A 15464-nucleotide genomic window follows, 5' to 3' on the forward strand; every position below is an offset into this window, starting at 1 on the left:
ATTTACTAAATCGGAGAGGAAAAATTTACTAGATTGCATCTGTTTTTACTAAATGCTCAAAAAAAAATTTTGCGCCATCAAGCATCGATTTTTGCTATAGGAGGATAATCAATACGATTTTCACAATCTTTTTTCCTTTTTTCTCTTTTTCATTTTTAGTTGGTAAGATTTGATACACAGAAAGCTGATTTTGTCGACCTTTAGACGCCGGAAGTGAAGTGTCTGTTTATGAAAATAGGTGACTGCTTGTCTGTCTCTGAGACAGACAAGCAAAATGGTAAATTATAAAACAGACAAGCAAAAATTGTAAATTGTCATATGTTTAAGATAATTTTGTTCCCTGAATTCATGGAAAATAAAAAAAAAGCTTTTTTTACTATAAATCATGACTTTTTACTAGTTTTTACTTGATTTCGGGAAATTTACTAGATCCTTAAATTTGCTAGATTTTTTTTTAACTAGATCTAGTAAAATCCTACTGACGGTGGCAACCCTGCCGAGTATCCGGGTGCGAAGCCAAATATTTGGACATTTAAATATGTTTCTATATATATTTTTTTAGAATTCTTTGATATAATTAAAAAATTTTACCTATTGTCATATCTTTATTTTATTTTAAATATACATGTTCGTAGGATACTATAAAATTTTCTTGATGTTAATTTTTTTATTCTTGGTCGTTTTAATGAAACTCCTCGTCATCCTTTTAAACCTTTCGCTGAAAACTGCGGAAAAAAGTAGGACGACTTTCGTTTCATAATTGGATTATCGAACCAAAGAAATAACTCGCCCTTGTCAGTTAGTTGCTGAAGTGATCAACGTTAATGTTTAAGCAAAGTATTGCAGGATATAATATAATTTAGATTCAGTCGCCAACCTAAATCATTCTGGTCAGGGTTTGCGTTCCATCGTAAACGTGTGGCTATGCCACAAGCCAAAAATTGTAACCTGCATTGAAACAATAGGAAACTGAAATCAGTGGAACCAATAGTTTCAGATCTATTTATTCGTCGAGCCATAAATATGATATTAGTTACACCTTTTCTTATAAAATGATCCAAAATTGCTTGAAAAATTAGAAAAATTTCCTATAAACAATCCATAGAAAATTTCTCTGGAAAGCATCCCAACAAATCCTCTTCCATCTTTCAGAGTACCCACGTTTCAGAACCCTACTTGACCATTGTCATCACTGTAGCCTAGTATTGACTCTACTCAACATGACCTAGTATTGACTAAACGACCAAAGATACTTTTATAAGTATTAAATAACCAACAGTTAAACATAGCGTATAATTTCCTCGTATTCAGTCCAGAACATAACCTATTTCAGTGTGAAGTTATGCTCCTTGTTTGCCCCTCCCCCATTCTTCCTTGTTTTACATTTTATAATTTGGCAAATTTATTTGAATGTTTCGACCAATTTTAAACAGTTTTGTTGTTTAGTTGAAAGGTGGCTTGTCTAACAGATTTAATAGAACCAAATCTTATGTTGTTTAGTTGAAAGGTGGCTAGTCTAACAGATTTAAATGAACCAAATCTGGTTTATACTCTATTGATTTCAGTGATACGCTTGACATAGATAGAAATTAAGAGAATGAACCACAAATTGAAAGTAATTTCGTGGTCTCGCGTAACGAAAAAATACAATTGGCTTTAAGAAGTAAATACAACTATTTCATATTCAGTTATCAGCACTACATGTTTCAACACAATAAGTTTTACTATTCAACAATGCCCCAATTAAGGCTGTTAGTTTCTTCATTGTAAAGGTTCCCCATGGTTCTTGAAAGTTTGGCTTGTGTCTCCTTAAAAAAATAATACTAGTTCTCAAATCAAACTTGCCGCCCTAGACAATAATACTAGGTAACGTTATTGACACATTTCTGGGAACTAATATTTGTAAAACCCTTAAAATCTTTCCGGGCTCTTGCCGTCGCTGATTGCAAGAAGAAAATTTAATTAAGCTATTCCGAGATTGTAGTAAATCGATGTAGATACTATACAAAATCTCTTGCTAAACTATGCTTGGTTTTAGACGTCACTTCGTTTTATGACATTTTTTGTGTTTTTCCAGTTTTTCACTATATCTGCCTCTATGGTATAGAAATAGAGACCTCATATCTGTTTATGGGCTCTGGGATGTCTATTTAAAATTTACGAAACTTGCTTGGAAACTTTTTCAGTCTACACGTAAGTATATACCTGGTAGTTCTTTTTGGGGTGTTTTGATTATATATATATATTTTTTTTTTTTTTTTTTTTTTATATATATATATATATATATATATATATATATATATATATATATATATATATATATATATATATATATTTATATATATATATATATATATATATATATATATATATATATATATATATATATATATATATATATATATATATATATATATATATATATATATATATATATATATATATATATATATATATATATATATATATATATATATATATATATATATATATATATATATATATATATATATATATATATATATATATATATATATATATATATATATAAACAAGAATTGTGTATTTATGCATGTATTTATATATGTATTTATTTTTTCTCGAAAACAGCTCCATATTTTTTTTTCGGGAAAATTGGCATACTGGAATATTCTGGCCTTAAGGTTTTTGAATTGTTGTAATCACTTGTTAAAATATATATAAGTTTTTTGCTCTTTAAGCAATTTAATGTCTTTTCATACAGTTGTCTTTTCAAAGATATTTGATTATTCAAGCAAGTCTGATTTCTAACAGCGAGTTCTACTAAGCTTCAAACTTTTGTTTTTTTTAAGGTTTTTGAATTGTTGTAATCCCTTGTAAAAATATATAAAAATATTTTTGCAATTACCATTTTTTGCTCTTTACACAATTTAATGTCTTTTCATACTGTATCTTTTCAAAGATATTTGATTATTGAATTAAGTCCGATTTCTATCAACGGCTTCTACTAAGCTTCAAACGTTAGGGTTTCTTTTTTAAGGCTTTTGAATTGTCGTAACCACTTGTCAAAATATATACAAATATTTTTGCAATTACCAGTTTTTTGCTCTTTAAGCAATTTAATGTAAAATTTTCCATGCATGAAAATCTTCAATTTTTCCGCATAAGTGTGACATGTGTGACAACTTCATTGCATACTAATCAGACAGTTCGTGGTAACGAACTGTAAGTAAGGAGCGACCCGGCTCAATGGTAACTGAAACTCTAAAAAACGGGATTTTGATACCAATAGATAGATCAAAAGAATCAGATTTTAATTCTGATTTCAAATATATAAGTTTCATTAAGTTTAAGCTTACCCATCAAAAGTTACGTGCCTGAGAAAATTTGGCTGATTTTCGAAAAAAAGGGGGAAAGACCCCCTAAAAGTTATAGAACCTTAATGAAAATCACACCATAATATTCAGCGTATAAGAGAACCCTACTGTTGAGGTTTAAAGCTCCTATATAAAAAAATTGGTAATTTTAAATTTTTTTCACGAATAAAGATACCGGTTGCTTTTTTATTTTTTTTTTTTTTTTTTTTTTTTTTTTCCCCAGGGGTGATAGTATTGACCCAGTGGTACTATAACATCGTGAGAGGGCTCATTGGAATTGAAATTAAAAGTTATAGTGCCCTTTTTAATTGACCAAAAAAAAATGGAGGGCAACTAGGCCCCCTCCCACGCTCATTTTTTTCCCAAAGTCACCCGATCAAAATTTTAAGATAGCCATTTTGTTCAAAATTGTCGAAAATATGATATAAATGTCCTTTAGAATGACTTGATCCCCCAAAGTCCCCAGGGGGAGGGCTGAAAGTTATGAACTTTACTCAATGTTAACATATAGTATTGGTTATTGGGAAGTATACAGACTTTTTCAGAGGAGATTTTTTCTGGTAGGTGGGGGAAGGAGAGGGTCGGGGGCTATATGGAAGGATCTTTCCATGAAGGAAGTTTTCATGGGGGAAGGGACATTGCTATGAAGGGGGCGCCGGATTTCCCAGCATTATTAAAGAAAAAGATCAGGAATTAAATAAAAAAAAACAAGTTTTTCAACTGATCAACTGATTGTGATTAAGAGGTCATTTTTAAAGAACTGGAAAAAAAATTCGAACTATAGTTTAAAGAGCAGGGTATTGACTAGGGGGCGAACCCCCTAATATACGTGTTAAAATTTTATGAATATAGAAGTTCGTTACGTAAGTTAATTCTAAGTTACGTATATTTATTACTAATAAAAACGTTCGTAAATAAAATTAAACAAGTTTCGAGAAAGCCATTTAACCAAATATAATATGCAAAATTTGTTTTAATTATTCATGTACGGTGAGCCAAAATCAAAACCTGCATTAATTCAAAAACGTTCAAAAATTAAATAAAAAAAACAAGTTTTTTAAACTGAAAGTAAGGAGCGACATTAAAACTTAAAACGAACAGAAATTAGTCCGTATATGAAGGGGGCTGTCCCCTCCTCAACGCCTCGCTCTTTACGCTAATGTTTGACTTTCTCACAACTCTATTTTTCTAAACAATAAAAAAACTTTAGCGTAAAGAGCGAGGCGTTGAGGAGGGGACAGCCCCCTTCATATACGGACTAATTTCTGTTCGTTTTAAGTTTTAATGTCGCTCCTTACTTTCAGTTTAAAAAACTTGTTTTTTTTATTTAATGTATATTAAAATGACGTCACTCAGATAATTTTTTTTTTCAGAAATTAAGGCTTTTAACGAATTTTCTTACACTTCTGACCTATCTAAATCGTTTTTTTCAGGCCAGAATATCTTAGGATGCCAATTTTCCCGAAAAAATATGGAGCCGTTTTCGTGAAGAAATAAATGCATACATAAATACACAAATGTTGCTCAGTTATAAAGGTAGTATATTGGTGCCAGACACAAATTTCATAAGCTTATGAAATTTGTTTACATAGTACAAAATGATACATACAAAATGCAAAACAAAATGCATAATACAAAATGCAAAACATATACATTTTACAAAAAATGCATACATAAATACACAAATGTTGCTCAGTTATAAAGGTAGCATATTGGTGCCAGACACAAATTTCATATGTTTTGGAAAGTTCAACTCAGATGTAGGGGAGCGAGAGGGGCGAATCTACTTAATTATCGCAAGTTTGTGTTAATTAAACTTGCTCCTATCGCAAGTTTATCGGATCAACCTATTTTGAGCCCCCCCCCCCTAAAGAAAAAATCCTAGATCCGCCCCTGACTTGTGCTTACTTGTGTAGACACTTTCAACATTTTGGATATGAAAATTGACACCTTATTCACTAGCAGGATATTGAAAAAATAGCACGCCTTTTCCCCTGCCAAACGTAGCTTAAAAATGTACTTATCATTTTTTTACAGCAGATAAATTCTAATTTAAAATTAACAAAGTTCTTGTTCAGGGCCTCACAACCTTGGTAAGGTATTTGAACAATTATTCTTATCACACAGACCAACAGTGGTTTTGTGCCAAGGTTTTTGAAGATGATTTTATATCAATTTCTTGTCCTAAATTCATATGTGTCATTAGTTTTTAATTAAGTTAACAATCAGTAAGTTAAAAACAAGAAAAATAATATTTTTCTTTGTATTGTTTTTTTATTATTTAATTATTTGCTTATTATCATATTATTTTATTTAAACACATTATTTTATTTTATTATATTATTAAATATATTACATTATTTAATTAATTATATTATTTTATTTAGTTATATTATTCAATTATTTTTTTATTTGCTTAATTGTTTTTGCACAAAAGCCACAGAGGCAAAACTATAATCATAACTCAGCTGGGTATTATCCAATCTTCCCGATATTCAGCGCTTCGTCTTTGTTTTATTGTTATATATATTTTTTTTGCTTCCTTCGAACTTTCTCATGTTATTCTTTGTCTCTGTTTTCCCACTTTTTAGCCTTCTTTATTTATTAGAGCATTAGATCATCAAGAGTGATTCTATTTGAGTTCAGTCTGGGTTTTTTTCCAATCTCCTCGAGCTCTTGTCTCTTAATTTTTTTTTATTTTTTTTGGAGTATTATTAATTCTATTAACAAATAAATTAGTTTATTAATAATAATTTAATTTATTAATGGAATTTATTAATTCATTTAAGCAAAATTAAATGCATGTTCCTATTGAATAAGTAGGCTACAATTATTGTCCTGAATACGATTAGGGAGTGAAATTAAATTCTTGCTAAAAAACAAAGTCTTGGCTCCCGATAGAACCCTTAAAATAAAAAATAAACAATTTTTGTCATCCTGATTATAAATACACCAAGAAATTTGCCTCAAATCCTTTTATTGATAGGGCAATTTACTGATAAATTACAATTTATATTCACATTACAATTAATATTATACAATTTACAATTTGATAATAAAAGTTATTAATACACCAGATAAATGCAAAATATTATGTGTCTACTCTTATCAATCTTCTTTAATTATATCTATTGTAGTTCTAATAAATATTGAGACTCAAAGTCAGAGAAATACAAACTATTTTTAAAAAGCAAAAGTTTGATTTTGGTGCCAAGAATTAATCTTTATTGCTCTTTACGCTAAAGTTGGCTTTTTGGCCCAATTCTTTAACAATGACTCCTGAAATACAAGGGCTGTTTAATTAGAACAATAAGAAGCTTTTTGAAAAACACAAAAAAAAACTTTAGCGTCAAGAGGGAGGCATTGAGAAGAGGGCAACCTTCCTCATATATGTAACAATTTCTGCTCGTTTTAAGCTTTGATGTTGCTCCTTATTTTCAGCTGAAAAACTTGTTTGTTTTTTTTTGTTTTTTTTTTTATTAATAAGGCACACCCGTATTAATAAGAGACTCATAAATGCCTGCATAATGAAAGCCACAAATAAAGACACCTGTGTACTAAAAAATATGTACTGAAACATGATTCACTCTTCTATTTTTCCATTATATGGATTTTTCATGTGTTCATGTGTTGAACAAATTCATGTGTTTTGTACTTTCCATGTTAAAAAGTTTGCTTTGACACTACTGGATTATTTTTTTGAAATAATTTCGCAAGCTAGTCATATTATTCCTTAAATATATGTCAAAAACGGAAGCCAAATACCCTTTTTCCTTTTTTACCCCTTTTTACTATGTAAGATTTTGAGCCAGTAAAAGAACAAAAAATTGGATTGGTTCTTTTGCATTAAATGTTCAGCCAATAGAAAAGACGACAATTTTTGAGTTACAATATTTTTCAAAAGTAGATTCTCCATTTCTATATGATTTTCCATTGCGTACGTTGCTCTTCGTAGCTCTAGTAAGGTCTGGCTGGGTAAAATGCTTGCTTAAAAAGTCACTAGTGCTAAAAACTTGAGCCCTCCCCTGACTTTTTTTGACCATCTATTTCATGCAATAATCCCTAGACAACCCAACTGATGAACAAAAAAGAAAATATCCGGAAGGAATTTTTCAAGAAATATACGAAATATACTATTTCTCATAGTGGTTAGATTAAGTAATTGTTCTAATACGCAATGACCGAAAAACCTTCATATAAAGTTTAAAAATTCACCGAGTTAAAGTACCAAGGATATAAAAAAAGTTTTTGTTTAATTTTGGATCAATCTTAGGTCGATTCATACCTGCAAATTGTGATTTTCCAAAATTTTCTTTTTTTTAAATTGTGAAGTTTTTAGGGCAATTCCAAATTTCGTCAGTGTTGTCATATAGAACCGTGAAAACAAATAAGTGAAACTATTTAGTCAAATTAGACAAGGTTTTTTATCCGTAAAAATTCAAACGGCAACAGTTTGTTACTTCAATTATATCTTCTTAAACTGCCTGATTCCATTTTTTTTTTTTTTTTGCTGATTTTTCACTTAATTTTCATTTTTAAATTTGGCACCCACTACTAACAGAAACCGCTCAATTGCATATGGAGGCATGTTTCACTAAATAGTGAATTGCACATTTTTCAATTTTTTATAAGAAACTGTGTAAGTTTGAACTTAGCCAATTGAAGTAATCATATTTCTGTTTTTACTGCCCTTAGTACACTAAGTCTAAACGTCATTTTTTGGGAAGCCAGACGTTTATTAAAAAGCCAAAAACACCTTAGCTTATATAATGAGGTCTATACTATAACATTTTTTCCAACGTTAATTCATCTTGGTACATAATTAGTCTCTTGTGGGCATGATGGTATTAGTAAACTAAAAGGGATAAGCTAATTCGTATGGTATATGAGTGAAATTTCAACCCAATTATCATCAGTAAATATAAAAGGGGGTCTCAAATATTCAATTTCTGGTCGTCTTAAAAAAAAATCTTAGAAGAAATTAAACTTTCACCCTTGTTTAAGTTTTTGATTTGTTTCCAGAATTATCGCTTGTATAGTTCTTCCATAAATCTAATCTAAAGGATAAACTAGTCTAAGCTTTTGTAAGTGAGTTTTTTGGGAGGGGGTCTGTAATTTTTTTTTCAGGGGTTGAAAACGCCCTTACGTGCTCTCGTCTTTCGGCAGAAAATTCAAAAAACGTTACGCAGCCTTCTTTTCCTTGCTACAGCTGAGTGTATTCAGCAGTCTCCGTGTCCATAATTTTTGGTTTAAAAAATGTCAACTTCTTAGAAGGAATAGAAATTTGAACTATTTCTGTTATTGATGAAAAAGAAAAACCTATTACTTTTAATAAATCATAAATGAAATAAAACTTAAGTAATTTTGTTTGTTTAAAAGTTTTAGGACGAATAGGAAGTGCGTTTATGTCAGTGGCGTCAATTCACGAATACTTAGGAAAGGGTAGAACATATTTTCGAAAATCTAGGATATCAAATTTGTCATTTTTTCATTTTTTTCAAACAAAATACGAAAAAATACATTTTTCAATCAAAATAACACTCCAGAATTTATTTTTCCAACTCTAGGGGGAGGAAAATCTAGGAGGGATTCATACCCCCCTCAATTGAAGCCTGTGATATACGTGCTCTGAAAAAATACTACGAACGCCATGTGGCACTCTTACTTGCTGTGACCGGATATATTTAATATCGTCTTTGTGGTCATACCCCGTGCGTTTGAAAATTTAAATTTATTAGAAGGAAAAAAAAATGAAACGGTTTTTGTTTTTAATAAGCCAGAAAAAACTCTTCCTTGAAATAATAAATATGTGAAATTTTTCGGTAATGCGTCAATAAAGCATAAAATAAAAAAATTGACGGTTTCATCAATTTGACATAACATTAATTTTTTTTTAGATTTTCAAAATATAGTTATTTCTTCTAAAGATGTCCTGTCAATGAATACTTGGTGGTTGTTTAAGAAACTACAAATACCATTCCTCCAAAATTGACATATACGTGGCATGTACATTATTAAATGGTAAAACAAGTTTTTTAAATAGAAGCAAAGAGATACGTAAAAATAAAATACTAACACAAATCATGCTATATATAAGGAAAGGTGACCAAGGTTTCGTTTAATTGTATTTTCTTTAAACAATAGAATTTGTTAGTCCTAATGTATTGGAAGACGTTCGGCTGATAGCACACTTTGCAGTAACCAGCTTCTTAGCCTACATTTGTTGCATTCTAAGGTTATTTCAGGAAAGTACTCGTCCAACCTTTGTGCAAAAGGTAAAGGAGATAAGGGGACTGTAGCCACTCTGAATTTAGGATATTTTTTGGTCATTTTAAGTGTTAAAGTTGTTATTTACTTTCTTTTGGGAACACTTTTTTTTATTTAATTCATGCTCATATTTCGTATCAAACCCAAAGCTATTTTATATATAGAAGGGGTTACCCCCCCCCCATTTTTGCTTTCACATTTTTGTGTAATAATGCCTTGAGAGTAATTTTTACCTCTGAAGAGTGCAAACATTAAATATTTGTCTCGACAGATGGTCTAGAATGTCAAAAACAAGTCAATTTGGTCAAAACAAGCATCTTATATTGAAATTTGGTCAAAAACAACTTGGTCATAGTTTTTGTATTTTTCAACTGAAGTGTTCTTCGGACACCTCATGTCCAAAGCAAAACCTATGTATAAAAGATTACATTCAAAGTATGTCCACCTCACCCACCTCCCCTCACCCCACCTCAAATCACCCTCCTCGCCCACTACAATATTCCTGTGAAGGAGCTTTCACAGAAATTAAGGCTTAAAATTTTGAAACATATTCTTTTAATATACTTGGTTTTTTTAATTTATTCTGTCAAACGAATTTCTAAAATGATTTTGTATGAATAACTTTTTATCCGGCATCGACTGCATACATATTTAGGGACGGAAACATAACCGTGTGGCGTCATACCCTCTGAAATCAGGCACAAATTTTCGTTTCATATAACAAAATGGCACAGATTACCACTTTGCTGTAGTGATATATCTTTCGGTGACGTCAATACACAAAATAATTAGGGAGAAAGGGGTAAAATTAACTTTTCAATTTCTATAGAAGGAGAGGGCAAAATTTTCAGTTTTTTCGATATTTGCAATGAAAATATCAAAAAGGGTATTTTCGACGAAAATACACCCAAAAGATTCATTTTTCCAAATACCTATTGGGGTGAGAAGGGAGCAAAAATTTAGGGGGACCAAATGATCCCCCCTCCATTGAAGCTATTGATCTCTTTGTTACTTGAATGGGCTCGAGAAACAACAATCTCCATGTACGAGCTCTCTTTCTACGCACTACGACCACGTATTTGGAACATTCATCCCAAGGAAAAAAAGGAGGAAAAAGCAAACAGATAAAACTGCGTCCACAAAAAATTCTTTTGTGTGCTGTTTTTTTCCTTTTTGTTGGTGTTTCTTTTTCAATCCTCTTTTTGTGGGTTTTCCCTTTTTTGACGTTTTCTTTTTCCTTTTGGTGGGTGTTTCCTTTTTCTATTCTCTTTTTGTGGGTGTTTCCTTTTTGTGGTGTTTTCTTTTTTCTTTTTTGTGGGTGTTTCCTTTTTCAATTTCGTTTAGTGGGTGTTTTCTTTGTGTGCTGTTTTTTTCCTTTTTGTTGGTGTTTCCTTTTTCAATACTCTTTTTGTGTGTTTTACCTTTTTTGACGTTTTCTTTTTACTTTTGGTGGGTGTTTCCTTTTTCCATTCTCTTTTTGTGGGTGTTTCATTTTTGTGGTGTTTTCTTTTTCTTTTTTGTGGGTGAATCCTTTTTCAATTTCGTTTAGTGGGTGTTTCGTTTGTTTGCTGTTTTTTTTCCTTTTTGTTGGTTTTTCATTTTTAAATACTCTTTTTTTGTTTTTTGAATTTTTTTCCGTTGTTTTTACTGTTTGTGGGTGTTTACTTTTTCTATTATCTTTTTTTGGGTGTGTCGTTTTTGTGGGGTTTTGTTTTTATTTTTTGTGGGTGTATCCTTTTTCAATTTCGTTTAGTGGGTGTTTCCTTTGTGTGCTGTTTTTTTCTTTTTGTTGGTGTTTCCTTTTTCAATCCTCTTTTTGTGGGTTTTCCCTTTTTTGTCGTTTTCTTTTTCCTTTTGTTGGGTTTTTACTTTTTCTATTATCTTTTTGTGTGTGTTTACTTTTTGTGGTGTTTTCTTTTTCTTTTTTGTGGGTGTATCCTTTTTCAATTTCGTTTAGTGGGTGTTTCCTTTGTGTGCTGTTTTTTTCCTTTTGTTGGTGTTTCCTTTTTCAATCCTCTTTTTGTGGGTTTTCCCTTTTTTGACGTTTTTTTTCCTTTTGGTGGGTGTTTCCTTTTTCTATTCTCTTTTTGTGGGTTTGTCCTTTTTGTGGTGTTTTCTTTTTCTTTTTTGTGGGTGTATCATTTTTAAATTTAGTTTTGTGGGTGTTTTCTGTTTTTGCTGTTTTTTTTCCTTTTTGTTGGTTTTTAATTTTTAAATAATCTTTTTGTGTGTTTTACCTTTTTTGACTTTTTTTTTCATTTTGGTGGGTGTTTCCTTTTTCCATTCTCTTTTTGTGGGTGTTTCCTTTTTGTGGTGTTTTCTTTTTATTTTTTTGTGGGTGTTTCCTTTTTCAATTTCGTTTAGTGGGTGTTTCCTTTGTGTGCTGTTTTTTTACTTTTGTTGGTGTTTCTTTTTTAAATCCTCTTTTTGTGGGTTTTCCCTTTTTTGACGTTTTCTTTTTCCTTTTGGTGGGTGTTTCCTTTTTCAATTCTGTTTTTGTGGGTGTTTCCTTTTTGTGGTGTTTTCTTTTTCTTTTTTGTGTGTGTTTCCTTTTTAAATTTAGTTTAGTGGGTGTTTTCTTTGTGTGGTGTTTTTTTCTTTTTGTTGGTGTTTCTTTTTTCAATACTCTTTTTGTGGGTTTTCCCTTTTTTGAAGTTTTATTTTTACTTTTGTTGGGTGTGTCCTTTTTCAATTCTCTTTTTGTGTGTGTTTCATTTTTGTGGTGTTTTATTTATATTTTTTGTGGGTGTTTCCTTTTTCAATTTCGTTTAGTGGGTGTTTCCTTTGTGTGCTGTTTTTTTCCTTTTTGTTGGTGTTTCCTTTTTCATTCCTCTTTTTGTGTTTTTTCCCTTTTTTGACGTTTTTTTCCTTTTGGTGGGTGTTTCCTTTTTATATTATCTTTTTGTGGGTGTTTCCTTTTTGTGGTGTTTTCTTTTTCTTTTTTGTGGGTGTTTCCTTTTTTAATTCCCTTTTTGTGGGTGTCTTTTCCCTCCTCTGAAATTATTCAAATCTTCTCGTTCTAATAACTTTTGACGGGTAGCCCTAATGAACTTAATTTTTGGATATATATTTCATATATATTATGGATCTCCTACAGCCTATGGATTATATTATTTAGAGTTTTGGTTGGAATAAAAATTAAAGAGAAACTGAAATTCAAATTAAGGATTAGAAAAAAAGAAAGTTCTGGCAGAAAACGTCGTATTTCAAGAAAAGAGTTTATACTTTTAAATATGGTTTGGATATATCTATGTAGAAAAATACTTTTATATGTCTATAAGCTCAAATTACAGCAGTTTTTTCTCATCCGAATAACTATTTAAAGTTACTTTTTAAAAGGATAAAGTTTTAGTTGACGGGCTTTTTGCTATTTTGGAAAGTGGTCTTGAAAAGTAAGTAGCTTAGTTTGGTGAATGAAACTTTCAGCAATGAATCCAGGATCTAAAATATCCCTTTGGAAGCAGTTGTCAAGCTACTATATCTACCCTCTTCTTCTTTCTAGGGCTGAGAAATCGCAGAAATGACAGGTGTATACTTATCTATATTCTGACAAACAATAAAAAACAGTTTACTTTAATTCTGGTTAAAAGTTAAAGATAGGAATAGTTCCTGTTATTTCAACAGGATTTTAAGAGATAACAAGGGTCCTTTCCCCCAAATCTAAGAATTAAATTTAAAATCATTAGAACTCTGCAAATTAGGATTGTGCAAAGGTATGAGGCTCAAACCCCTTGCCTTGTGCCTCATTTGAGCTGTCAATCTATTTTTCAAGGTTTCCCTTTTATAGCACAAATATTGTAAAGGCTCAGTACCCTTTGGAGGGGAAAGGGCGGAGGTGAATACTTGAAACTGTCTTCTTATGGGATTATTGAGGCTCTGTATTCATTCCCAAGAGTTTCATTCACATTCATCACCTTTTTCCAAGATAAAAAAAAGCCCCAAACCTAGGGTTTTAAATTTAAAAGCTGCATCAGTGAAACAGCTCAAGGTAAAATGTTACTTCCAAATCTCAAATTTACCGTTTGTGCTAACTGCCGCAGCAAATCCAACGTTCCATCTACATTTAGTTTGTTTTAATTAATATTTTGTTTTAAAAAGTTAATTATTGCCAGCTTACATTAATTTCAAGAAAGAGATTTAATGGCATCTAACTCAAAATAACAACCGTGCTTTCTCATCCGAATAACCATTTTAAGCTGTTTTTAAAAAGTAGCGTCAATGAAACAGCTCAAGATAAAACGTTATTTCCAAATCTCTTATTTGTCGTCTGTGTCAAATCCAATCTCCCCCCAGAAGGTCGAAGATTGGATAATTTGAGGGGTAAAAATACGGTACTTGTGTATTATACTGAACATACATAAGAACCGAAGTTAAGTTAATCCTAATGAAAAATATACCAAAATATGATGAAAATATAACACTTTATTAACAAAACTATGGAAGCTACAACAAAGAATTATGGAAAGCAGGCCACCCAGAACTTGTATTAAATTATTATAAATATTATATTAAATATTTAACCTGACCATCTCTATATATTAAACATTTAATCAAAATATATTTGCATCGTATTTTTTCTTAGTGAGACTAAGCTAATTATAACTGATTGCAGGCAGACAAACCGGTTTTACTCAGATCAAATGCACTAAAATTCTTGTGCATGTTCGGGGTAATACAAAGTACCAAAACTACTGATGGGGAGCCAAATTTTTATCGATGTCCCGGAGAAATTAATTCTTTATCTGTTCCTCAGCGTCAATGAAGCAGCTGAAGGTAAAACGTTATTTCCAATATTCGTATTTACCACTTGTGTTAACTGCCGGAGCAAATCGGACGTTCCATCTATATCCTGTGGTTCCGGGTATCCATCCACTAATTGCTGACGGTTATTTCTTCCTTCAATCCTTCCCATTACTAACAAAAATAAAACTAATAAACTAATATTTTTCACCATTGTGTAAGCCATCAGATAAGCAACTAAATGTAAACTTAGGAGAAGCTTTATTAGTTTTTTAACAGGAAACAGTTGCGCTTTGCTTACAGCTTCGCGAGATCAGTCTCATGGCTGAGTGATTAGCTATTATTAATGGCATTTGTCTAATTTGAAAAGAAATTAATTCAAAACTCGTGATAAAAGGTGAGAGAGAAAATTAGCTTAATAAATTTGGTGCCATGCTGGAAGAATCCCATCTAATAAAACAGTAAAAGAAAGAAACGAAGCTTGTACAAAGGGATTTGTCTCGGGAGCGGGGGGAGGGGGATTAAATAAACATGCAGAATAGGCAGACTATAATAATAACGAAACAAAAATACGGGGGAAATCTTCATCTTCTTTTTGTGGCATGTGAGGTTGTCGCTAAAAAAAATAAGCGTACTTATTCATTTTTAAAGTTAAATTACAGACTTCAGGTTCTTAGCAATTAAAAGAAAAACATGCAGCATCTAGAGCAGTGGTGTCAATTATTGAAATGGAGAGATGGAGGGGACTATTTTTTTTTTTTTATTCGAAAGGGGGTGAGGTTTTTTTTTCAATTTCCAATGAGAATAATAAAACAGGTATTTTCTATTAAAACACCTCCCAAAAAGGAACTTTTCAAAGTCCAGGGGGGGGGTCATAAAAGCTACGAGGGCAAACAACCCCCTACGCTCTGTTTTCCCATGATTGACACCCTAGGTTGGCCATGTATCTGGCGTAAAAATTTGGCTCATATAGTTTGTCATTGACTAAATGGCTTTATAGTGACTTTCTCCTCTAAAATACTCCCAACATACACAGGGGCGGATCCAGGATTTCCTTTAGGGGCGAGGCAAAATAGATTGATCTGATAAAAGTAATTTTAG

At 31.2% G+C, this 15464-nt stretch overlaps 1 protein-coding gene across 1 annotated transcript in view; it reads right to left on the reverse strand.

Annotated features, from left to right (window-relative positions):
- dsx-c73A (doublesex cognate 73A) overlaps window positions 1–14602 on the reverse strand; it is a 144459-nt gene extending 129857 nt beyond the window's left edge. The window contains exon 1 of the mRNA XM_089086831.1: window positions 14428–14602. Within this exon, the coding sequence (XP_088942957.1) occupies window positions 14428–14589 (162 nt within the window). The 5' untranslated portion in view covers window positions 14590–14602. The remainder of the gene's footprint in view (window positions 1–14427) is intronic.
- Window positions 14603–15464: the final 862 nt, after the last annotated feature.

This window comes from Artemia sp. Qi Xiang Cuo, chromosome 3, assembly GCF_049724085.1.
Source record: "Artemia sp. Qi Xiang Cuo chromosome 3, ASM4972408v1, whole genome shotgun sequence".
Lineage (NCBI taxonomy): Eukaryota > Metazoa > Arthropoda > Branchiopoda > Anostraca > Artemiidae > Artemia > Artemia sp. Qi Xiang Cuo.